Below are 25,806 nucleotides of genomic sequence, written 5' to 3' on the forward strand. Positions count from 1 at the left end.
GATGGGCACGATGACCCCGAGCTCTCCATACAATGTATTAATTAGCCTCTATCGTGCTCGCAAAATCTGTTTTAATTTCTCACGTCTCGTCAAGCGGCTTTGACAATAGTATTATATCTATAAAATTGTAGAACAATCAATTTTCAGACGCTGAAACACTCCAAGCTGTCCCGTCTCCAAGTACGAATCCATGACAGCGTTGGGGCTTTGCGCCATTAGAATTTCTACCAAGGCAATACTACTTCCAGTTGCTTCCTGATTATATCAATATAATAGTGACGTTATAATTCAGCTACAGTCTTTGATACCCTATTCCCAAACAAAAACTTTGTTTAAACCCATTGACTCGCATCTGAGCCCAAAGCACGGTAAAAATGCATACAATGTCGTATCAAACTCGTTTTCATGCCAATGTGTTCCTGGGACACGCGCTTTGACTCAAGGGTAGGAGTCAATAGCACGTACCCTCATTTCTATTGACCATCGCCTCGTGTTGTCATACTTTTCTTATACGCGTGAACAAAGGCAATAAACCTCGCGTTTAATTTTTAAGTTATGAAATGGGGAGCTCTTCAAGTCAAGTAGTATTATTGCTATAACTTACTGTGTACGAAACGTTAAACACGAGCTCTTGACGTCAATTTGCTACATTTTTCTGTTTGATATATAGATATCGATGGATATAGAGACAACAATAAGATAGATCATCATTTTCCCCCACCAGTCAGCAACAGATTTGACCGGCCCAGTTGCCATTTTTGATGTTTCAACTCCATGCACTCGACATTCGTCGCTACAACGAAGTAATTTACGTCGAACCCAGGGAGCTCGGGGTTCAATTATGACACGCTCGGACTTTATAGCATACGTGTGGTACAAGCATGAAATATATTTGGCTTAAATTGATTAGTTCTCAATAATTCATTATGAAACCAAGTTTAAATATATCTGCTTTGTCGGGCTGAAGCAAATAAGACACCAAGTGTTGTTGGGAGGGAGCTTTGCAATTGGCCACTAGGTCTAAATAATGTATCCAGGAGTGGAGAGACGATCATGTGATTTTTTGGTTTGAAAACTACCCACCACTTCAGACTAAGGTTCTCTGTGCAAATGTCCAACGCTTGCGATGAAACCCACTTCTCACTCTTGTGTTACGTTTACGGTAACCCTGGGATAAATGGGTTTCGTGTTCCCGTATTTCTCAATACGTCGATCTCCGAGCTAATTCCCAAGATTATACAAGCCTATAATCAACAGGGGTATATTCGAAAATTAGAGGTGGCAAAGATGTGCATTTCCGCATTCAAAGTAGATTTAGCGTATTATCAACTGGAGAATTGTGCAATTCCCCCCAATGAATATCTCTTAGACAGAGCCGACGATGTTATGGATTACTGGCCAAACCCCAAGGAAATTCCTTGTTGTAATGTTCAAATACTCCTTCACGCTGGAAGTGAGTAACATGGACAATTAGTTTATAGAATTTGCCAATATGATGTTGCCAAAACCTTTAATCCTTATCATTTCACCTGGTCTTGGATTTATATCTCCGCATATTATTGACCATGCCTTATCTACGTACAATGGTCCCAGTGCCTGTTTGCACACCCTTCAGCTAGCTGACCATATTGTGGTCTCAGAGATGTCTTCTGGCTTTGATGATCTCACACTTTGTAAGTTGTTTATATAAAGATTTGCACTCAACCTCAGTTAGAAACAGTGCATTGTAGGCCAAGATCAAACAGCTGCAAACTTCCAGGCTACCCCATCCACTTCAATGGCTGCCTGTCACTCTGCCTTTGAAAAGCAACAAGAAAAGGATACTATTCCCATTTACAACAGCCACCCATATAAGCGTACAGACATCTCAATTCAGCTTTTCCACCTGGTCTTTGATTTTTTTTACAACTTGGATGGAGGAGACAAATGAACTGCCTGCCACTAAGTATGCAGCTGTTGAGGCACTCATGCTTGGTTTGCAGGCTCTTTACAGTACAGACCCTCATTGCTGGAACGTCATAGGGGAGCTGCTTACTGCCAGTATTGGACATCTGGTTCATAAAGACGATATATCCAAGTGTCAGTCTAATGGAGTTGTGACCTTCACCAAAAAGAATTTGGTGCAAAAAGCATATGGGATTATTATCAAATTAAAGAACAATATTGGAACAGGGCATTCTGATCCATGGATCCAGGCTTCTCAATTGTTTGCAAGGTACTGGAGTCAGCAAAAAGTTTGTCCAAAGTACCTCAGCATTTTGTAGTTTGCTTGCCTTTGTATGCATAGATGACTCAGCTTTGCAGAGCCACCTGTTGCCCCACCTTCATAATTTCCATTGCAGGGCCATGGGTATATGTCTTGGGCACTGTATATCTGGACCATGTGGTGGTGCAACCATTAACTGACTACATCTGGCTGGGGCACCACCCCCAACAGGACTGCCACCTGGTATACATGACCAGGCTCTTTGAAGCAATTCACTCAGCAGTTTCCTTCCTGAAAGATGAATATGCTCCATTTATTAAAACCAATGCATATATTCCAATCCTGCCCAATTGAAGCCACCCTTATATCCAGGATATCCAAACTTCAAGTGGTTGGGTCCGCTTTACATATAATTGCAAACCAGAGGGCTTGGGTATAGCTGGGCCAGTGGTTGAAGCAGTCTGTCCTAGACGTCTGTAAGGACATTGAGGGTGCAGGTGCTTACAGCCATGTGACTAATACGGGTGTACCACTTAAGGTGGCAAGGATCTACCCTACAACGTCTAACTACTATACTACAATGACCAAGGCCTTAAGGGCAATGGCAAACTATGTATATATGTTGGAGTCAATGCTTAAGGCATTGTAGCTACTAAGTGGATCTGGCTGTAAGGCCTTGTACAATGGGGGAGTGCAACAAGAGGTAATCAACCTGGGTGTTACCATGGTTGGTTGGCCTCCTTATATATTACAGAGCTACCTAATTACAAATACAACTATATCCAATACCATATCAAATAAGAACCCTGCTCTGCAAGCGGCCTTACTCATGTATGTTGTAGACACACTTGATACCAGGGAATTTATTCCCATTTTCTCGAATTTAAACAAAGACAATTGGACTACATTTTCTATCATGTGACTTTGGCGCTTATATCATACGCTAAGCGCCAAGCCACGTCCCCACCCGCACTTACTCACCATGTGTAGCCACCTCCACCTGATGACATCATTATGACACATCAGCAACACGTATGCATGAGTAAGGCCAACTGCAGAGTGGGGTTCTTATTGGACCACATATTTGATATACTGTAATTGTAATTAGTTGATACTTAGAATATATAAGTGTTATAACCTCCTTACATATACCATCAGAATCGGACAAATTTTCTATTATTTTTAGTATTTTTTACGGACTTGATATCTTATGTTTTTCAATCACGTGATCTCGGCGCTTATTATGCTGAGATGCCGCACCAAGATGCCGTGCCAAGGGCGCTTAGGAGAAATCCACGCTTCTGCGCAGTCCGCAGCACGCTTCTCATTTGACTTCCATACTTCTTTCTCTCACGCGCACAGACCATGTAGATAGTGTGCGTTGTCTATATATACAGCAGGAAAATTGCTTGGAAACACCAAGTCAATTTTACCTTGTCTCATATTCATTGAGGAGGATATCCAGCCAGCTAAGTAGCCAGCCCCCTTAAGTCTTCAGAAGTAACCCCCTTACCTTACTCATCACACCTCCCAGGCCTAAGGCCCCCTTGCAGTAGTATAGAAGTAGTAGACTGCCTTAAGCGGTATTAGCACAGCCTAGTTAGATAGTTACATAAGCAGTGTCTGTAGTAGTACGGCCGTAAGCGCCCTTCCACTAGCGTGTGACCAACCTTACAGTTGGGTCACAACATTGTAAAATCAACTTGTGTAGGTGTTGTAGACACACTTGATACCAGGGAATTTATTCCCATTTTCTCGAATTTAAACAAAGATGAACGGACTACATTTTCAATCACGTGACCTCGGCGCTTATATCATATGCTAAGCGCTGAGCCACGTCCCCATCCGTGCTTATCTCATCATACGTAGCCACCTCCACCTATGACGTCATCACAACATGTCAGTGACACATATGCATGAGTAAGACCAACTGCGGAGCGGGGTTCTTATTGGATTAGGTATTTGATATCATGTATTTGTAACTAGTCAAGCTATAGAATATATAAGGAGGCCAACCAACCATGGTAACACCCAGGTCAATTACCTCTTGTTGCATCCCATAACTGTACAAGGGCCTTATAGCCCAGCAACTCTACTAAGTTACTTAGCCCTCACCGCCTTAAGCGGCTTCTGCGTTGTACTTACATAGTTTACCATTGCCCTTACGGCCTTGGTCATTGTAGTATAGCTGGTTGTCGTTGTAGGATAGCTTGTCACCGCCTTAAGCGGTCTTTACTTAGATACATCTGGCCGCAAGCGCCCTCCTCCTCAACGTCCTTATAGATGTCTAGGACAGTAGGCTTTGATCAACAACAAGAGGACTCCCAGTACTAGCACAAGGGAAATAACCGTGATCAGGGCCACTTTGTGGAGCAGAATAATCAAAAGCTCCCCACCCCCACATAGTACCGACTTGCTATAAGGCTGACAAGCTCTGATTGCCTGCATACCCCAAGTTTTGCCGGAACTCAGTAGTCAGCAACCCTAGACTGCTGAAATACCCGCTTGCTGAAAACCCGCCCATATCACAACCGCCAGGTCTGTTGATTTGTTGTAGGGACAGTCCAATGCTGGGTACTAGACGCAAGGGTTTAGTGCCAGTACACTACAGAAAAAACCGCCCACAAGTCCTGATATAGGCACTATTCCCCCCACGCCGTCTCCACCATTCCCACCACACGCTCTGGCGCACCACACCCTTACTCCTGTCCCTCTAGTTGCTCCTCTAGACGCTCCGTTCCAACCCACTCCCTACCAGCCTCTTGCAGCACATCTCCCACTCCGCAAGACCTGCCCTGGATGGAACCAGAGCCGTCCCTTACCGCTCTCCTTGAGGCTGTCACAGCCCTCACAGCCACAGTTGGGTCCCTGCAGGACCAAATTTGCAACCAAGGCCAACAGCTTATTGAACTCAAGGCCATATGCAAGGAGACCGCCAACTTACTCGGCAACAAGGATCAAGGAGCTCCCCCCGTCCAAACCCAGCCTGGCCCATTGACTGGGCCTGTTACTCCCCCTACCCACACAAGGGGAGAAACCCTCACTCCAGGAACAATTAGGCCTGGACTCAAGGCCCCCTTCCGCCCATCCAGGGGCACGGGCTTTGACTCAGAAGAAGAGGAAGAACCCAGGCGATCCCCCAAAAAAGAGCCTTGCAATACACCTAAACGGAGCCTCAGCTCCCTCACCCCATTCGATTCAGGGTCCAGCGTAAAGCGGCCCAAAATGGAACTTCCAGATCCCTACAAAGGAGATTCCAGGGGAAGAAAGGCAACCCAGTGGTTGGACCAAATGCTGCTGTGGGTTGCACTTCATCAAGACCAATTCAATGAAGAAGAACAAATGGTCGTGTGGATCCTGTACCACATGACAGACAAGGCAGCTGACTGGGCACTTCCCCTCATTGGGGCTATTATCAAGGGCAAGGGCAATCCCCCAACCACCATCCCGGCCTTAACAGCCAAATTCAAAGAAGCCTTTGCCAATCCAGACGCAAAGAGGGCAGCCGCCAGAAAGATTGCCGCGCTTACTCAGACAACCACTACGTCTGAGTATGTCACTGAGTTCCGCAACCTCATGGCGGAACTTGACTGGAACACTGAGGCGTACATTGCCCAGTTTACGCGCGGTCTTCACTGGAAGGTGAAGGAACTCCTGTCCACTAAGGACAATATCCTGGATGACAATCTTGAGGCTATATTTGCTGCCTCAATCAAAATTGACAATACTTGTTGGGAAAACGAGGAGAACCGTCCCAAGAAGCTTCCTGCCAAGTCCCCGGCCACCGTGGCCACTACCTCCACTACCACCACACAACGGGTCCGCCTATCTGAGGACCCCAATTACGTCACCCCGGAGGAAAGAGATTGCCGCCGCACATCTGGCCTTTGTGTCAAGTGCGGTCAGAAGGGGCATGGGATTAAACAATGCCCTAATGGATGGAAGGCCACCCCCAAGGAGACCGCTAAGGTAGCCCAGGATGAGTTGGAAAAAGAATAAGGCCAAGGATTACCGTCAAACCCTTGGTCTCAAAATTAGAATCTCATGTATCTATCTTGGAGTTTGTAAACATTGCTATGGATTCAAATAAAAAACCACTCCTCTTTTTAGATATGATACTACCAGATTTTCCGACGGAATCTATCAAAACCCTGGTCAACTCAGGGGCCACATCAAATTTCATATCCCCCACCTTAGTCAAAAAATTAAAAATCCCAAAAACCCTACTCAAAAACCCACGAGTAGTGAGAATGCTAGATGGTACCATTTCCCAGACTGGTCGCATATGGCACCAGGTACAACTCACGGTTTTGGTCAATGACCACCCCCACACCATTCCTTTCCTTGTATGCCCCATAGGCAACACCCCAGCAATCCTTGGCATGACCTGGCTAACAGCAGAATCCCCCTTGATTGACTGGCAACAGGGCCTAGTCACCTTCCCTGAGCAAGTTCAGATTGCATCCAAAGAAGAAGCCAATCCAGATCCCCTTGCAGATCTCCCCACACAATACCACGAATTTGCAAGAGTGTTTGGGGAGGAGGAGTTCAAAGTACTTCCCCCGCATAGGGAATATGACATTGCCATTGACCTTGTCCCAGATGCCAAACTCTCACCTGGCCCAATATATGGCATGACTGACGCAGAATCCAAGGCACTCAAGCAACATATTGATGAGGAGCTAGCCACGGGCAAAATCCGCCCCAGCACCTCATCCGCTGGTGCCCCAGTCATGTTTGTCAAAAAGGCGGATGGATCATTAAGACTAGTTGTGGACTATAGGAAGCTGAATGACGTCACCCACAAGAACGTATACCCCCTCCCAAGGCAGGATGATCTAATGGCTAAATTAAGGCACGCCAAGATGTTTACCAAGCTGGATCTACAATGGGGGTATAACAACGTCCGGATCAAAGAGGGAGATGAATGGAAAACGGCATTTTGCACCAAATATGGCCTGTTCAAATACCTAGTCATGCCATTTGGGCTTACCAATGCCCCCGCCGCTTTTCAGCATTTCATGAACGATCTTTTCAGGGATCTTATTGATGTTACGGTGGTCATATACCTGGACAACATACTGATCTTCTCTGAGAAACCCAAGGACCACCCAACCCATGTCAGGGAAGTCCTATTGCAACTAATGAAGAATCAGTTGTTCTGTAAATTGTCCAAGTGCCACTTCCATGTCACAACAGTGGATTACCTTGGCATCGTCATTTCTCCAGCTGGATTCTCAATGGACCAAAAGAAGATTGAGGCTGTCACCTCCTGGCCCACGCCCAAAACCATCAAGCAAGTTCAGGCCTTCCTTGGATTTGTTAACTACCTTTGCCGCTTCATCCCCAATTTCAGTTCCGTAGCACGCCCCCTGCACAACCTCACAAGAAAGGAAACCCCATGGTCTTGGGGCAACCAAGAAGAAGAGGCCTTCCAAGAACTGAAATCCCTGGTCACAAAGTCCCCGGTCTTGATTCATTCCAATCCTGAGCTCCCCTACTACCTAGAGACAGACGCATCAGGAGTAGCCATGGGAGCAATTCTTAGTCAGCAAGGACCAGATAACCGGTTACACCCAATTGCCTACATGTCTAAATCTTTCTCCGGCGCCAAGGCTAATTACGACACCCATGACAAGGAACTCCTAGCCATAATCAAGGCATTAGAGGAATGGCGGATTTTCCTAGAAGCTACAGACAGGCCAATCCAGGTGTTCACAGACCATAGAAACCTGGAATATTGGATGCAGGCACGGACGTTCAACAGAAGGCATGCACGTTGGCGGATTTTCCTGAGCAATTTCAACTTTGAAATACACTATCGCCCAGGGAAACAATCAGGAAAACCCGACGCCCTTTCCAGAAGGTCAGACTACGTAGACTCCCCAGTTGAACCAGAAGTCATGCTACCGTCAGAGGTTTTTGCCAATACATCAGAGGCAGAACTTGAGATTGTCACGGAAATCCGGAACAGGTTAAGGGAAGACCCTTCCCTGGAACCCATCATCCAATTCCTAACAGAGGACGCAGACAATGCACCCCCCTCTATTTGGAAGGCCTATTGGGATTATGACTGGGAAGAGGACCTCCTATGGTATTGCGGGAAACTGGTGGTGCCGGACTCAGAACCCCTTAAGGAACAATTGCTAAGAGAATTCCACAATTCCCCACTAGCGGGCCACCCAGGACAACAAAGGACACTTGAACTGATCAGTAGGTCCTACTGGTGGCCTGGCATGAAGTCCTCAGCAAAAGAATGGGTTGAGTGCTGTCCAGTATGCCAAGCAAATTGAAGAGCCCACGCGCCGGCAATTGCCCTGAAACCCCTAGAAGTCCCACCATTTCCTTTCCACACCATCTCGTATGACTTCATCACAGGATTCCCAAAGTCAAATGGGTACAACGCAATTTTGGTGGTCATTGACTCCTTCTCCAAATTTGGACACTTCATCCCTACCACAAAGAAAGTCACAGCTAAGGGCCTGGCAGACCTGTTCATCACGCATGTCTGGAAACTGCATGGATTGCCAATCAAGACAGTCTCGGACCAAGGAACCACCTTCACTGGGAAATTCCTGAGAGCCCTCTACCAACGTCTTGGGATCAAACCTGCTTTCTCCTCGGCCTACCATCCAGAATCAGATGGACAAATGGAAAGGGTGAATCAATTCATTGAGTTCTACCTCAGATCTTACGTCACAGCGGATCACTTGGACTGGGCTACATGGTTGCCATTAGCGGAATATGCCTACAACAATGCTAGACATTCCGCCACCGGAAAAACCCCCTTTGAGTTAGTTTACAGAAGAAATCCCGTGATGAGCCCATCCAACGTGCCAGCAAACGTACCAGAAGCTGACCACATGGCTAATACCCTGGCCCAGGAATGGAAAGAAGCAGAGTCCGCTCTACGAATGACAAAAGAAAAAATGGCAGGATTAAAAGGAACAACACCGGAATACTCCATTGGCAAGAAAGTCTGGCTGGACGGAAAAAATGTGGAACTACAAACCAACTCCAATAAACTAGACCCAAGGAGGTTAGGACCATTTGAAATCCTAGAAAAAATCTCCAGCCACGCTTATTGTCTAAAATTACCGGAGACCCTGAAAATCCACAACGTATTCTACGTGGGGCTATTGTCCAAAGTCCACAAAAATCCAAGCCAACCATTCCCAGAACGACCTCCCCCTGAAACAATAGAGGGAGAAGAGGAATACAAGGTAGAACAAATCATTGACTCCAAAAGGCAACGGGGTAAATGGTTTTACTTAATCAAATGGAAAGGATATGGACCCAAAGATAACTCATGGGAACCAGAGGAACTACTTGAGCATAGTCAGGAGGAGATCCAACGCTTCAACAAGTTGCAACTGAAAAAGGCTTGTGACTCCGCCAAGAGCCTTTAAGGGGGGGGCAATGTTATAACCTCCTTACATATACCATCAGAATCGGACAAATTTTCTATTATTTTTAGTATTTTTTACGGACTTGATATCTTATGTTTTTCGATCACGTGATCTCGGCGCTTATTATGCTGAGATGCCGCGCCAAGATGCCGTGCCAAGGGCGCTTAGGAGAAATCCACGCTTCTGCGCAGTCCACAGCACGCTTCTCATTTGACTTCCATACTTCTTTCTCTCACGTGCACAGACCATGTAGATAGTGTGCGTTGTCTATATATACAGCAGGAAAATTGCTTGGAAACACCAAGTCAATTTTACCTTGTCTCATATTCATTGAGGAGGATATCCAGCCAGCTAAGTAGCCGGCCCCCTTAAGTCTTCAGAAGTAACCCCCTTACCTTACTCATCACACCTCCCAGGCCTAAGGCCCCCTTGCAGTAGTATAGAAGTAGTAGACTGCCTTAAGCGGTATTAGCACAGCCTAGTTAGATAGTTACATAAGCAGTGTCTGTAGTAGTACGGCCGTAAGCGCCCTTCCACTAGCGTGTGACCAACCTTACAGTTGGGTCACAACAATAAGGAGGCACACCAACCATGGTAACACCCAGGTCAATTACCTCTTGTTGCATCACACACTGTACAAGGGCCTTATAGCCCAGGAACCACTTAGCTACATGCCTTAAGCGTTGCCCTCACTGTACTTATGTAGTTAGCCATCACCCCTAAGGCCTTGGTCATTGTAGTTTAGTAGTTAGATGTTGTAGGGTATCACCTGCCGCCTTAAGCGGTACACCTGTATTAGATACACGGCCACAAGCGCCTGCGCCCTCAACGTCTGTCGTACACCACTGTAAGGTGGGTACACGCTGGTGGAAGCGGGCGCTTAAGGCCGTACTACTACAAGCAACAAGGTAATCTACTACTAAACTAGGCTATCCTAATACCGCTTAAGGCGGTCTACTATCTATACTGCTGCAAAGGGGCCTTAGGCCTGGGAGGTGTGGTAGGTTGTTACAACCTCCTTGAATATACCATTAGATTCGCCTGATTTTTCTGATATTTTTACTATTTTTTACGAACTCTTTATCTGTTGTTTTTCGATCACGTGATCTCGGCGCTTATTATGCCGAGATGCCGCGCCGAGATGCCGTGCCAAGGGCGCTTAGGAGAAATCCACGCTTCTACGCAGTCCGCAGCACGCTTCCTTTTTCCAATATGTACTTCTTTTCTTACGCGCACAGACCATGTAGATAGCGCACTTACGTCTATATATACAGCAGGGAAATCACTTGGAGACCCCAAGTCGATTTTACCTCGTCTCTTACTCACTAGGGAAGGTAGTCAGCCAGCTAAGTAGCCGGCCCTCAGTAGTAGCAGAAGCACTCACCCTTTGATTAACTCACCACACCTCCCAGGCCTCAGGCCCCTTCGTCAACAGTAGATAGTAGTAGAGCGCCTTAAGCGCTATTAGCATAGCCTTTAGTAGTTAGATTACATAAGCCAGTGTAGTAGTACGGCCTCAAGCGCCCGCCCACTAGCGTGTACCCAACCTTACAGTTGGCGTACGACATTGTAAAATCGACTTTCTGTAGGCTTGTTTGACAAGGAGAGGATCCCCTGTACTAGCACAAGGGAAATCACATGATCAGGGCCACCTTGCGGGGTAGAATAATCAAAAACCCCCCACCCTCACGTAGTACCGAATTGCTATAAGGCAGAAGGACTCTAATCCCCCGCATACCACGTGTTTCGCCGGAACACAGTAGTTAGCGACCTTAGTCAGCTGAAACACCCGCTTGTAGAAAACCCGCTCATATCACAATCGCCAGATCTGTTGATTTGTTGTAGGGACTATCCAACGCTAGGTGCTTGACGCAAAGGTTTAGCGCCCACACACTACACAAAAACCGCCCATAAGTCCTGATATAGGCACCACTCCCCCCACGCTGTCTCCAATATTCCCTCCACACGCTCTGGCGCCCCACACCCTTACTCCCGTCCCTCCAGTCGCTCCTCTAGACGCTCCATTCCAACCCACTCCCTACCACCCTCTCGCAGCGCATCTCCCTCTTCGTGAGACTTGCCAAGGATGGAACTGGAGCCGTCCCTTGCCGCTCTCCTCGAGGCTGTCACAGCCCTCACAGCCACAGTCGGGTCCTTGCAGGACCAAATCAAATCACAAGGCAAGCAAATCACACAGCTCACCGCCATATGCAAGGAGACCAACGACCTTGTTGGTGACAAGGACCAGGGCGGAGCCCAAACCAAGCCTGGCCCATCGACTGGGCCTGTCACCCCTCCTACCCACTCAGGAGGGGAAACCCACACTCCAGGCACGGTTAGGCCTGGGCTCAAAGCTCCTTTCCGCCCTTCAAAAGGAACAGGATTTGACTCCGAAGAGGAAGAAGAGCCAAGGAGACCCAAGAAAGAGCCTCAGGGAACGCCTAGGCGATCCCTCAGTTCCCTCACTCCCTTCGACGCAGGGTCCAGCGTAAAAAGGCCCAAGATGGACCTTCCCGACCCCTATAAAGGAGACACCAGGGGACGCAAGGCCACACAATGGCTGGACCGCATGCTGCTCTGGGTAGCCCTTCACAGGGACCAATTCGACGAAGAGGAGCAAATGGTTGTGTGGATACTCTACCACATGACTGATAAGGCTGCCGACTGGGCTCTCCCTATCATAGGGACCATCATCAAGGGCAAGGGAAACCCCCCTACTACCATCCCGGCCTTAACGGCCAAATTCAAAGAGGCGTTTGACGACCCCAACGCTAAACGGGCAGCCGCCAGGAAGATTGCCGCGCTCACTCAGACAACCACCACGTCTGAATACGTCACTGAGTTCCGCAATCTTATGGCGGAACTTGATTGGAACACTGAGGCGTACATTGCCCAGTTTGTTTGCGGTCTTCACTGGAAAGTAAAGGAACTCCTGTCCACCAAGGACAATATCCCCGACGACGACCTTGAGGCTATATTCGCTGCCTCTATCAAGATTGATAATATTCGTCGGGAGAATGAGGAGAACCGCCCGAAGAAGGCGCCCGCCAAGTCCCCGGTCACCGCGACCACCTCCACCACCACAACAAGGGTCCGCCTATCTGAGGACCCCAACTATGTCACCCCGGAGGAAAGGGACTGTCGCCGCGCTTCAGGCCTGTGTGTCAAGTGTGGCCAAAAGGGGCACGGGATCAAACAATGCCCCAACGGATGGAAGGCCACGATCAAGGAAGTGGCCAAGATAGCCCAGGATTCTGAATCGGGAAAAGATTGAAGTCGAGGACTGCTGCCAAGCCCCCGACTCAAAAAATGGACATTGTAGATAATTTTGTAGAGTTTGTTTCTGTTGGTCTCAACTCTAATAAAAAACCGTTATTATTCATCAACCTACACGTCCAAAAATCCCAGGCAGAACCTATTAAAACCCTCATCGATTCCGGTGCCACCTCCAATTTTATATCTCCAGCTCTAGTAGAAAAACTCAAAATCCCAAAAACCCAACTTGAAAATCCATGAGTTGTGAGGATGCTAGATGGTACAATATCCCAGACTGGTCGCATATGGCACCAGGTTCAACTCGCGGTCTCGGCCAATGGCCATCCACATACCATTCCTTTCCTAGTCTGCCCCATTGGAAATACCCCGGCAATACTTGGCATGACATGGCTAACTCAGGAATCGCCCCTTATAGACTGGTCCCTAGGCACTATTACATTCCCAGACCAAGTACAGATAGCGTCGGAGGAAGAAGCGGATCCCAACACCCTGGCAGACCTCCCAGAACAATACCACAAGTTTGCCAAGGTCTTCGGCGAGGAAGAATTCAAGGTCCTCCCTCCACATAGGGAGTATGACATTGCTATAGACCTCATCCCAGACACCAAGCTAACCCCAGGCCCTATATACGGAATGACAGATGCAGAATCCAAGGCCTTGAAACAGCACATTGATGAAGAACTGGCCACAGGCAAAATTCGTCCCAGTACTTTGTCAGCAGGCGCCCCGGTAATGTTTGTCAAAAAGGCAGATGGATCCCTCAGACTGGTAGTCGACTATAGGAAACTAAATGACGTCACCCACAAGAACGTTTACCCTCTACCCCGGCAAGATGATCTAATGGCGAAGCTCCGAAATGCTAAGCTTTTCACCAAATTGGATTTACGATGGGGTTACAATAACGTACGCATCAAGGAAGGTGACGAATGGAAGACGGCCTTCAGAACCAAATACGGCCTATTTGAGTATTTAGTAATGCCTTTTGGTCTCACCAACGCTCCAGCCGCCTTTCAGCATTTTATGAACGACCTATTTAGGGATCTCATTGATGTAACCGTGGTCATCTACTTGGACAACATCCTGATCTTTTCCAAGAAACCAGAGGAACACCCTGACCATGTCCGGGAAGTATTGTCAAGACTCATGGAAAACCAGCTATTCTGTAAACTGTCCAAATGCTACTTTCACGTCACCACAGTGGACTATTTGGGAATTGTCATCTCCCCCGCAGGATTCTCCATGGATCAAAAGAAGATCGAGGCCGTTACCTCCTGGCCTATGCCCAAAACAGTCAAGCAGGTCCAGGCTTTCCTAGGTTTCGTCAACTATCTTAGGCGCTTTATCCCCAACTTCAGCTTGGTTGCACGCCCTCTCCACAACCTCACCAAGAAGGAAACCCCTTGGTCATGGGGCACTTCTGAAGAAGCGGCGTTTCAGGAACTAAAAGCCTTGGTCACAAAATCCCCGGTCTTAATCCATTCCAATCCCGAGCTGCCCTACTACCTAGAAACCAACGCATCAGGAGTTGCCATGGGAGCTATTCTAAGTCAAAGGGGTACCGATAACCGATTACATCCCATCGCCTATATGTCCAAGTTGTTCTCAGGGGCAGAAGCAAACTACAATACCCACGACAAGGAGCTCCTGGCCATCATCAAGGCCCTGGAGGAATGGCGTATATTCTTAGAGGCTACGGACAAACCGATCCAGGTATTCACAGATCACCGCAACCTTGAATACTGGATGCAGGCACGGACCTTCAATCGCAGACACGCGCGATGGCGTATCTTCCTGAGTGACTTCAATTTCGAAATCCACTATTGCCCAGGAAAGCAGTCGGGTAAACCAGATGCCTTATCTAGACGAGCGGATTACATTGATATGACCCCAGAACCGGAAGTCATGTTACCAGCAGAGGTCTTTGCCAACACGTCAGAAGAAGAACTTGAAATAGTCACTGAAGTACGCGCCAAACTAAGGGAAGACCCCTCCCTTGAACCGATCATACAGTTCTTGACAGAAGATGCGGACAATGCACCTCCGTCTATTCGGAAAGCCTATCGAGACTATGACTGGGAGGAAGATCTATTGTGGTACCGCGGAAAAATGGTTGTCCCAGACTCGGAACCTCTCAAGGAACGGATATTGAAGGAATTCCATGACTCTCCGCTGGCAGGTCACCCAGGACAACAGAGGACGCTTGAGCTTATCAGCAGAACGTATTGGTGGCCTGGAATGAAATCCTCAGCCAAGGAATGGGTTGAATGTTGCCCAACTTGCCAAGCTAATCGCCGCGCGCACGCCCCGGTCATCTCCCTGAAGCCCCTGGAAGTTCCCCCATTTCCCTTTCATACAATATCCTACAACTTCATTACGGGGTTCCCCAAGTCCAATGGTTACGATGCAATCCTAGTGGTAATTGACTCCTTCTCTAAGTTCGGCCACTTCATCCCAACCACAAAAAAGGTCACAGCCAAGGGACTAGCGGACTTGTTCATCACCCACGTTTGGAAATTACATGGACTACCGGTCAAAACAGTCTCAGACCGTGGAACAACGTTCACAGGGAAATTCCTAAGGGCACTGTACCAACGCCTTGGAATCAACCCGGCCTTTTCCTCAGCCTACCACCCGGAGTCGGACGGACAAACGGAAAGAGTGAACCAGTTCATTGAGTTCTATCTCAGATCCTACGTTGCAGCAGACCATTCAGATTGGGCTATCTGGCTACCGTTAGCGGAATATGCGTACAACAACGCTAGACACTCGGCTACTGGGAAAACCCCCTTCGAACTGGTCTATGGGCGAAATCCCGTCATGAATCCATCAAACGTCCAGGCAAACGTTCCAGAAGCAGACCTTGTGGCAGACACCCTAGCACGTGAATGGAAGGAAGCCGAAGCAGCTCTCAGAATGAGCAAGGAACGAATGACAAGGGACAAGGGAACAACTCCTGAATATTCAATCGGAGAAAAAGTCTGGTTAGATGGAAAAAACGTAGAATTGAGGACAAATTCCAACAAGCTGGACCCTAAGCGTTTAGGCCCCTTTGAGGTAGTGGAGAAAGTATCCAGCCACGCGTACCGCCTCAACCTACCGGAAACCCTCAAAATCCACGACGTATTCTACGTGGGATTATTATCCAAGGCATACATATCCCCAAGTCAACCATTTCCAGAAAGACCCCCTCCTGAAACAATAGAAGGGGAAGAGGAATATGAGGTGGAACAAATCATTGACTCCAAAAGACAACGAGGAAAATGGTTTTACCTAATCAAGTGGAAGGGGTATGGTCCGGAAGACAATTCCTGGGAACCGGAAGAACTCCTGGAACACAGCCAAGAGGAGATCCAACGATTCAACAAGTCACGTCTGAAAAAGGCTCGTGACTCCGCCAAGAGCCTTTAAGGGGGGGGCAGTGTTACAACCTCCTTGAATATACCATTAGATTCGCCTGATTTTTCTGATATTTTTACTATTTTTTACGAACTCTTTATCTGTTGTTTTTCGATCACGTGATCTCGGCGCTTATTATGCCGAGATGCCGCGCCGAGATGCCGTGCCAAGGGCGCTTAGGAGAAATCCACGCTTCTACGCAGTCCGCAGCACGCTTCCTTTTTCCAATATGTACTTCTTTTCTTACGCGCACAGACCATGTAGATAGCGCACTTACGTCTATATATACAGCAGGGAAATCACTTGGAGACCCCAAGTCGATTTTACCTCGTCTCTTACTCACTAGGGAAGGTAGTCAGCCAGCTAAGTAGCCGGCCCTCAGTAGTAGCAGAAGCACTCACCCTTTGATTAACTCACCACACCTCCCAGGCCTCAGGCCCCTTCGTCGACAGTAGATAGTAGTAGAGCGCCTTAAGCGCTATTAGCATAGCCTTTAGTAGTTAGATTACATAAGCCAGTGTAGTAGTACGGCCTCAAGCGCCCGCCCACTAGCGTGTACCCAACCTTACAGTTGGCGTACGACATAGGTTAAGTAATGGGTTTGGCTACTGATGACTAATGGGGGCCAGCTACTTAGCTGGCTGGATATCCTCCTCAATGAGTTTGAGACAAGGTAAAATTGACTTGGGGTCTCCAAGCAATTTTCCTGCTGTATATATAGATAATACTACTAACTACATGTGGTCTGTGTGTGTGTGAATAGAAGCCTACATGTGAAAAGAGAAGTGTGCTGCGGGCTGCGCAGAAGCGTGGATTTCTCCTAAGCGCCCTTGGCACGGCATCTCGGCGCGGCATCTCGGCATAATAAGCGCCGAGATCACGTGATTAAAAAACATAAGATATGAAGTCCGTAAAAAAAGGTGAAAATATTAGAAAAATCGTCCAATTCTGATGGTATAGTTAAGGAGGTTATAACAACGTCCTTATAGACGTCTAGGACACTAGGTAATTGACCTTAAGTTGGTTGCAAACCGTGCCCACCAGCACCCACACACTTAGCTCAACAACAAGAAGGACTCCTGTACTAGCACAAGGGAAATACCGGAGATTGGGATTGCCTTTTGCTGTCAATAATCAAACCAGCGTTGTCCCCTCCTAGTACCAAATTGCTATAAGGCAGAAAGTCCCTATTGCCCGCATACCCCTGGTTGCCACACCCTTTACCAGCGGACCTAGACAGCCAATACACCTGCTTGCAGAGATTGGATTCTACATCACACCTGTCCATGGCTGTGATTAGTAACTCCTACTGTTCAATGCTAGGTTGTTTGATGCAAGGTCTTAGCAATCAAGTAATAAAGCACTCATAAGCCCTGATATAGGCACCTACCCTGTTACACCGCTGCCATTACCTCCTGCACCCCCCCTCAATCTTCCTCCCAAGCAACCACCCATGCTGGACGCTCATACCCCACACATTCAATGGCAACCCGCTCCAGGCCACCCTCTCAAGCCCGCTCCCCTGTTGATCAAAGACAGCTGGCACCCAACTTTCCGCCAGCCTCCCCTGAGCTTGGCAAAGTCAGCCTCAAACGGGTCATCCGCCTCCTATGGGGATTACAATCCCAAGTCAACCGCATTGAGCGGACCCTCTTGGAACAAAATGAAATTAATTGAGAGGTTTGCACCAACGTCAAAAACATATCCCAAGGGGTCAATGTTGTCAAGGATGGGCTTGCCCAACTCCAGCTCCCCTGGGGTCCTCACACCCCAGAAGATCAAAAACCCCCTGCGGTCAAGGAAACTCCCAGGGCCACGCCCAAAGCCATGCCTATTGGCAAGGCTCAACCTACCCTTGGGGCCCCAGCCCCCATCATTGCCACAGGGCCCCCAAGGTGCAAACCCCTCTCATTATTTAACCCCTATCCCTCCTCCTCTTTCCCTTTGGGACCGGCTCCAGCCGCCCTGGGACCTCCACCAGCGCCCCAAGTCACTTCGGCGCCACCTCCAGCCCCCTCCACTGTAAAGGTGGATCACCCAGACGCCTTCAAAGGCAAAATTGGCTTGGAGGCCAAGCAATGGCTAACACGCATGTTGGCCTGGGTTTGCCTAAATCAAAGGCAGTTCCCATTGGACATGGAGGTCCTAAGCTTCCTATTAATGAATATGACAGAAGCTGCCGGGGCCTGGGCCCATCCCTACCTGGACCAACTTGGGTCCCATTGCGCAATCATCCAGTCCGTGGATGATTTCAAAATCAAGTTCCTGGCCGCCTTTGGCAACCCAGACGCCACCAGAGCAGCAGAGCAGAAAATCACTTCCCTCACCCAGACTGGCACTTGTGCCAAATATATCACCAAGTTCCGCACGCTGCAAATGGAGCTTGATTGGAACAATGCCGCACTCTGCAGCCAATTCACGCAAGGACTTCACTGGGAGGTCCAAAAACAAATTGCCACAAGGGAGAGGCAACCCCAAACCCTGAGGGAGCTACAAGACGCTGCCCTCATCATTGACAACGCCCTCCGCGAGGAGAGAGCCAGCCACCTGCAACAGGGTAATAAGCCTGGTAAACCCTCTTCCACCCCCAACCGGGGGGCAAGTTCCAGTCAACTGACCAACAAAACTGGTCCCCTCTCCTCCAATCCTAACTACGTCTTGGAGGAGGAACAAAACCACTGCCGCACGGAAGGTCTCTGTGTGAAATGCGGCAAACCCAGGCACAAGTTTGCCAAATGCCAGACCGGATGGAAGGCCACCCCCAAGGAGGATAAGGGGAAGGCCAAGGAAGCCGCCAAGATTGGCAAAGACTCTGAGTACCAATTGGGAAAAGAGTAAGGGTACCTGCTGCCACGTGCAAGGACCCCAAGGACTCTGGCTATAACAAAATATGTAACATCACTAGTACCTGTTGTAGACACAGTCAATACCAGGGAATTTATTCCCATTTTCTCGGTTTTAAATGAAGGCAAACAGGGAACATTTTTGATCATGTGACCTTGGCGCTTATACCATACGCTAAGCGCCAAGCCACGTCCCCATCCGCGCTTACCTCAGCACACGTAGCCACCTCCACCTGATGACATCACTATGACACGTCAGTGACACATATGCATGAGTAAGGCCAACTGCGGAGCAGGGTTCTTATTGGTTATGGTATTGGATATAATGTATTTGTAATTAGCACTTCTGAAGAATATATAAGGAGGCCAACCAACCATGGTAACACCCAGGTCAATTACCTCTTGTTGCATCTCTAACTTGTACAAGGCCTTAGGCCAGTAACTACTAAGCCACCACCACCTGTACTTGTTGCCTTAAGCAACTTCCTTGTTGTAGATACATAGCTTGCCATTGCCATTAGGGCCTTGGTTGTTGTACTTGGATAGTTAGTTGTTGTAGGTAGCACCCTCACCGCCTTAAGCGGTTTTACTTAGATCCATACGGCCACAAGCGCCCGCTACCTGGACGGCCCTTAAGGACGTCTAGGACAGTACCAATAGATTTTCACCTCTGTTCACTATTTCAATTAAGCCAGACAAATTGGAACCACTAGAAGTCCTGATAGACTCAGGCGCTACCTCATCCTTCCTACACCCACAAACTGCCAAGGCATTATGCCTACCACTTATAGATCTCCCACAACCTGTCGTACACCACTGTAATGTGGGTACACGCTAGTGGAGGCGGGCACTTGAGGCCGTACTACTACAAGCTTATGTAAACTAACTAACTAACTAAGGCTATCCTAATGCCGTTTAAGACGGTCTGCTACTTCTATACTACTGCGTGGGGGCCTTAGGCCTGGGAGGTGTGGTAGGTGTATATAAAGGGTAAGCGACTGATACTACTAGGGGCCGGCTACTTAGCTGGCTGGCTACCTTCTCTAATGAGTAAGAGACAAGGTAAAATTGACTTGGGGTGTCCAAGCAATTTTCCTGCTGTATATATAGACAATACTGCTAACTACATGTGGTCTGTGCGTGTGTGAATAGAAGCCTACATGTGAAAAGAGAAGTGTGCTGCGGACTGCGCAGAAGCGTGGATTTCTCCTAAGCGCCCTTGGCACGGCATCTCGGCGCGGCATCTCGGCATAATAAGCGCCGAGATCACGTGATCGAAAAACAAAAGATAATGAGTCCATAAAAAATACTGGAAATATGAGAAAAATCGTGCAAGTTCAATGGTATAGGTTAGGGGATTGTAACATTGCCCCCCCCTTAAAGGCTCTTGGCGGCGTCACAAGCCTTTCTGAGTTTAGCTTGGTTAAAACGCTTAATCTCTTCTTGGCTGTGTTTCAACAGTTCTTCCGGTTCCCAGGAATTGTCCTCCGGCCCGTAACCCTTCCATTTTATCAAGTAGAACCACTTTCCTTGTTGGCGTTTGGAGTCAATGATCTGTTCCACTTTGTATTCTTCCTCCCCTTCTATTGTTTCAGGAGGGGGACGGCTTGGGAATGGCTGACTTGGGGACTTGTGTGCCTTCAATAGTAATCCCACGTAGAATACATTGTGGATTTTCAGGGTTTCAGGGAGTTCTAGGCGGTAGGCGTGGCTGGATATTTTCTCTGTAACCTTGAATGGACCTAGTCGTTTGGGATCTAGCTTATTGGAGTTTGTCCTAAGTTCTATGTTCTTTCCATCTAGCCAGACTTTTTTGCCTATGGAGTATTCCGGTATCATCCCTGTTGTTTTGGTCATGCGTTCTTTTGTCATTCTAAGTGCTGACTCTGCTTCCTTCCATTCTTGGGCCAAGGTATTGGCTACAAGGTCTGCTTCTGGGACATTTGCGGGAACGTTAGATGGATTCATGATGGGGTTTCTTCCATAAACCAATTCAAAAGGGGTTTTTCCGGTTGCGGAGTGCTTTGCGTTATTATAGGCATATTCCGCTAGTGGCAACCAGGTGGCCCAGTCCGAGTGGTCGGCGGCAACGTATGATCTGAGGTAGAACTCAATGAACTGGTTCACCCTTTCTGTTTGTCCGTCTGATTCCGGGTGGTAGGCTGATGAAAAGGCTGGTTTTACTCCGAGGCGTTGATAGAGTGCCCTTAGGAACTTCCCAGTAAACGTAGTTCCCCTGTCTGAAATTGTTTTGACTGGTAACCCATGGAGTTTCCACACATGTGAGATGAATAAATCCGCTAGACCTTTAGATGTAACCTTCTTGGTAGTTGGGATGAAATGCCCAAATTTGGAGAAGGAGTCGATGACTACCAAGATTGCGTCATGGCCATTTGACTTTGGGAATCCCGTGATAAAGTCATAGGAAATCGTGTGGAATGGGTAGGGGGGAACTTCCAGAGGTTTGAGGGCAATGACCGGGGCGTGGGCTTGGCGGTTGGCCTGGCATGTGGGGCAGCATTCCACCCATTCTTTGGAGGATGATTTCATGCCTGGCCACCAGTAGTTGCGACTTAGAAGTTCAAGGGTCCTCTGTTGACCTGGGTGACCAGCTAGTGGTGAGTTGTGGAATTCCTTCAGCAGCCGTTCTTTCAGGGTTTCTGAGTCTGGGACAACTAGTTTCCCTTGGTACCATAGGAGGTCCTCTTCCCAATCGTAGTCTCTGTAAGCTTTCCGAATGGAGGGAGGTGCATTGTCCGCATCTTCTGTGAGGAATTGGATGATGGGTTCCAGTGATGGATCCTCCCTGAGTTTAGAGCAAATTTCCATGACAATTTCGACTTCTTCCTCTGACGTATTGGCAAAGACTTCCAATGGTAACATGACCTCTGGTTCTGGGGGCGTGTCTACAAAATCTGACCTTCTAGATAACGCGTCTGGTTTCCCTGATTGCTTTCCTGGGCAATAGTGGATCTCAAAATTGAAATCGCTCAGGAAAATACGCCATTGTGCGTGTCTGCGGTTGAAAGTCCGTGCCTGCATCCAGTATTCTAGGTTCCTATGGTCCGTGAAAACCTGAATTGGCCTATCTGTTGCTTCTAGGAAAATCCGCCATTCCTCTAATGCCTTGATTATGGCTAGGAGTTCCTTGTTGTGGGTGTCATAATTAGCCTTGGCCCCTGAAAAGGATTTGGACATATATGCAACAGGATGTAAACGGTTGTCTTCTCCTTGTTGGCTGAGAATGGCCCCCATGGCTACTCCTGACGCATCTGTTTCCAGGTAGTAAGGCAGTTTAGGGTTGGAATGGATTAGAACCGGGGATTTTGTGACCAATGCCTTCAATTCTTGGAATGCAACTTCTTCTGTAACGCCCCATGACCAGAGGGATTCCTTCTTGGTAAGGTTGTGGAGAGGGCAAGCAACCAAGCTAAAGTTGGGAATGAACCTTCTGAGATAGTTTACAAAGCCTAGGAAAGCCTGAACTTGTTTGACCGTTTTGGGAGTGGGCCATGTTGTAACCGCTTTGATCTTCTTTTGGTCCATAGAAAACCCTGCTGGGGAGATGACGATACCAAGGTAATCTACTGTCGTGACATGGAAGTGGCACTTGGAGAGTTTGCAGAATAACTGGTTCTTCATTAGCCGTGATAAGACCTCCCTGACATGGGTTGGGTGGTCTTCAGGTTTCTCTGAGAAGATTAGTATATCATCCAGGTATATAACCACAGTGACATCAATGAGGTCCCTAAATAAGTTGTTCATGAAATGTTGGAACGCTGCGGGGGCATTGGTGAGGCCGAAGGGCATGACTAGATACTCAAATAACCCATATTTGGTCCTGAAGCCTGTTTTCCATTCATCTCCCTCTTTGATCCGGACGTTGTTATACCCCCATCGTAGATCCAGCTTGGTAAACATCTTGGCGTGCCTTAATTTAGCCATTAGGTCATCTTGCCTTGGGAGGGGGTAGACGTTTTTGTGGGTTACGTTGTTCAGCTTCCTATAATCAACTACCAGACAAAGGGATCCATCGGCCTTTTTTACAAACATAACCGGGGCGCCTGCTGAGGAAGTACTAGGGCGGATTTTCCCCGTGGCTAACTCTTTGTCAATGTGTTGTTTGAGCGCCTTAGACTCTGCATCAGTCATGCCATATATAGGACCAGGGGACAGTTTGGCATCCGGAATGAGGTCAATTGAGATGTCGTACTCCCTATGTGGAGGGAGGACCTTAAACTCCTCTTTGCCAAATACTCTAGCAAACTCATGATATTGAGGGGGGAGGTCTGCTAAAGGGTTTGGGTCTGCTTCTTCTTCCGAGGCAATCTGTGCTTGCTCCGGGAACGTGATAAGACCCTGTTGCCAGTCTATGAGTGGGGATTCTGCCGTGAGCCATGTCATGCCTAGTATAGCCGGGGTGTTGCCAATGGGGCAAACAAGGAAGGGAATGGAGTGGGTATGGCCATTGGCCGAGACCGCGAGGTGAACCTGGTGCCAAATGCGACCAGTCTGTGAAATAGTACCATCTAACATTCTCACTACTCGTGGATTTTCAAGTAGGGTTTTCGGGATTTTTAATTTTTCCACTATGCTTGGGGAAATAAAGTTGGAGGTTGCTCCGGAATCTATAAGGGTTTTCAGGGGTTCTGCCAAGTATTTGTTCATGTGTAAATCGATATAGAGGAGTGGTTTTTTATTGGAGTCTAAAGAAGCCACAGATACAAATTTGATACGAGATACATCAGATACGTTTATTTTTGGGCTCAAGGTTTTGGCAGCTTTCCTTGGCCCTACTCTTTTCCCAACTTGTCCTCCGCAACCTTGGCCACCTCTTTGATGGATGCCTTCCAGCCGTTGGGACACTGTTTAATCCCGTGCCCTTTTTGACCGCACTTGACGCAGAGGCCAGACGCGCGGCGGCAATCCCTTTCTTCCGGTGTTACATAATTGGGGTCCTCGGATAGGCAGACCCTGGTGGTAGTGGTGGAGGTAGAGGTGGTCGCGGTGACCGGGGCCTTGGTGGGAACCTTTTTGGGGCGGTTCTCCTTGTTTTCCCAACAAATGTTGTCTATTTTGACTGAGGCGGCAAATATGGCCTCAAGGTTGTTGTCGGGGATATTGTCCTTGGTGGACAGGAGCTCTTTGACCTTCCAATGAAGGCCGCGCGTGAATTGGGCAATGTATGCCTCTGTATTCCAGTCAAGTTCCGCCATGAGGTTGCGGAATTCAGTGACATACTCAGACGTAGTGGTTGTCTGAGTAAGCGCGGCAATCTTCCTGGCGGCTGCCCTCTTTGCGTCTGGATTGGCAAAGGCTTCTTTGAACTTAGCCGTCAAGGCTTGGATGGTGGTGGGGGGATTTCCCTCGCCCTTGATGATTGTGCCGATGATAGGGAGGGCCCAATCTGCGGCCTTGTCTGTCATGTGGTAAAGAATCCACACGACCATCTGCTCCTCTTCATCAAATTGGTCCCTATGTAGGGCAACCCAGAGCATCATCCTATCCAGCCACTGAGTGGCTTTACGCCCCCTAGTGTCTCCCTTGTAGGGGTCGGGGAGGTCCATCTTGGGCCGCTTCACGCTAGACCCTGCGTCAAAAGGGGTGAGGGACCCTAAATGTCTAGCAGGCGTTCCCTGAGGCTCCCTTTTGGGGCGTCTTGGCTCTTCCTCTTCCTCCAAATCGAATCCTGTTCCCCTGGATGGCCTGAAAGGGGCTTTGAGTCCAGGCCTAACCGTGCCTGGAGTGTTGGCTTCTCCCCCTGTGTGGGTAGGAGGAGTGGTAGGCCCAGTCGCTGGGCCAGGCTTGGCTTGGGTTCCGCCCTGAGCCGAGTCTCCAACAATGTTGTTGGTTTCCTTACATAGGGCAGCAAGCTGGGTGATTTGCTTGCCCTGGGATTTGATTTGGTCCTGGAGGGACCTGACTTGTGTGGAGAGGGCTTGGATAGCCTTGAGGAGAGCGCCAAGGGACGGCTCTGGTTCCATTCCGGGCAAGTTTCGCGGAGTGGGAGATGGTTTGCGAGTGGGTGGTTGGGAGTTGGCTGCCACAGAATGGCGACTGGAGCGGCTGGTAGGACGGGAGTATGGGTGGGGGACGCCAGAGCGTGTGGATGGAATTGTGGTAGACGGCGTGGGGGAAAGGTGCCTATATCAGGACTTATGGGCGGTTTTTGTGCAGAGTGTGTGCGCTAAACCCTTGCGTCAGACACCTAGCGTTGGACTATCCCTACAACAAATCAACAGATCTGGCAATTGTGATATGAGCGGGTTTTTAGCAAGCGGGTGAGTCAGCTGTCTAGGGTTGCTATCTGCTGTGTTCCGGCGAAACACGTGGTATGCGGGCGATTAGACACCTTCTGCCTTATAGCAATTTGGTACTATCTGGGACCAACGACTTTTTGATTATTCTAGTCAAAAGGGGAGTCCGATCAGATATTTTCCCTTGTGCTAGTACAGGGGCGCTTCTCGTTGTTGATCAAGCCTACAAAAGTTGATTTTACAATGTCGTACACCACTGTAATGTGGGTACACGCTAGTGGAGGCGGGCACTTGAGGCCGTACTACTACAAGCTTATGTAAACTAACTAACTAACTAAGGCTATCCTAATGCCGTTTAAGACGGTCTGCTACTTCTATACTACTGCGTGGGGGCCTTAGGCCTGGGAGGTGTGGTAGGT

The 25,806-nt window shown here is 48.4% G+C and overlaps 8 protein-coding genes across 8 annotated transcripts; 6 read left to right on the forward strand and 2 right to left on the reverse strand.

Annotated features, from left to right (window-relative positions):
- Positions 1–1,642: 1,642 nt before the first annotated feature.
- RhiXN_05313 (adaptin amino-terminal region protein) lies at positions 1,643–1,930 on the forward strand (the record flags this gene model as incomplete). Its single annotated transcript, XM_043325129.1, has 2 exons — positions 1,643–1,673; positions 1,731–1,930. The coding sequence occupies 2 exons, from the start codon at positions 1,643–1,645 to the stop codon at positions 1,928–1,930; spliced, it is 231 nt and encodes a 76-aa protein (XP_043177548.1).
- Positions 1,931–5,005: 3,075 nt separating this feature from the next.
- Positions 5,006–6,205, forward strand: RhiXN_05314 (Retrotransposon-derived protein PEG10; the record flags this gene model as incomplete). Its single annotated transcript, XM_043325130.1, has 1 exon — positions 5,006–6,205. One exon carries the CDS (start codon positions 5,006–5,008, stop codon positions 6,203–6,205), a length of 1,200 nt encoding a protein of 399 aa, XP_043177549.1.
- Positions 6,206–6,318: 113 nt separating this feature from the next.
- Positions 6,319–9,615, forward strand: RhiXN_05315 (Retrotransposable element Tf2 protein; the record flags this gene model as incomplete). The annotated part of the gene is made up of 2 exons (XM_043325131.1): positions 6,319–8,471; positions 8,502–9,615. The coding sequence occupies 2 exons, from the start codon at positions 6,319–6,321 to the stop codon at positions 9,613–9,615; spliced, it is 3,267 nt and encodes a 1,088-aa protein (XP_043177550.1).
- A 2,086-nt stretch (positions 9,616–11,701) lies between these two features.
- On the forward strand, positions 11,702–12,889 carry RhiXN_05316 (Retrotransposon-derived protein PEG10; the record flags this gene model as incomplete). The annotated part of the gene is made up of 1 exon (XM_043325132.1): positions 11,702–12,889. The coding sequence occupies one exon, from the start codon at positions 11,702–11,704 to the stop codon at positions 12,887–12,889; it is 1,188 nt and encodes a 395-aa protein (XP_043177551.1).
- A 251-nt stretch (positions 12,890–13,140) lies between these two features.
- Positions 13,141–16,299, forward strand: RhiXN_05317 (Retrotransposable element Tf2 protein; the record flags this gene model as incomplete). The annotated part of the gene is made up of 1 exon (XM_043325133.1): positions 13,141–16,299. The coding sequence occupies one exon, from the start codon at positions 13,141–13,143 to the stop codon at positions 16,297–16,299; it is 3,159 nt and encodes a 1,052-aa protein (XP_043177552.1).
- Positions 16,300–17,769: 1,470 nt separating this feature from the next.
- RhiXN_05318 (Retrotransposon-derived protein PEG10) lies at positions 17,770–19,125 on the forward strand (the record flags this gene model as incomplete). The annotated part of the gene is made up of 2 exons (XM_043325134.1): positions 17,770–17,916; positions 17,968–19,125. The coding sequence occupies 2 exons, from the start codon at positions 17,770–17,772 to the stop codon at positions 19,123–19,125; spliced, it is 1,305 nt and encodes a 434-aa protein (XP_043177553.1).
- Positions 19,126–20,507: 1,382 nt separating this feature from the next.
- On the reverse strand, positions 20,508–23,798 carry RhiXN_05319 (Retrotransposable element Tf2 protein; the record flags this gene model as incomplete). Its single annotated transcript, XM_043325135.1, has 1 exon — positions 20,508–23,798. The coding sequence occupies one exon, from the start codon at positions 23,796–23,798 to the stop codon at positions 20,508–20,510; it is 3,291 nt and encodes a 1,096-aa protein (XP_043177554.1).
- A 125-nt stretch (positions 23,799–23,923) lies between these two features.
- Positions 23,924–25,114, reverse strand: RhiXN_05320 (Retrotransposon-derived protein PEG10; the record flags this gene model as incomplete). The annotated part of the gene is made up of 1 exon (XM_043325136.1): positions 23,924–25,114. The coding sequence occupies one exon, from the start codon at positions 25,112–25,114 to the stop codon at positions 23,924–23,926; it is 1,191 nt and encodes a 396-aa protein (XP_043177555.1).
- Between the last annotated feature and the right edge of the window lie 692 nt (positions 25,115–25,806).

This window comes from Rhizoctonia solani, chromosome 2 (assembly GCF_016906535.1).
Source record: "Rhizoctonia solani chromosome 2, complete sequence".
Taxonomy (NCBI): Eukaryota; Fungi; Basidiomycota; class Agaricomycetes; order Cantharellales; family Ceratobasidiaceae; genus Rhizoctonia; species Rhizoctonia solani.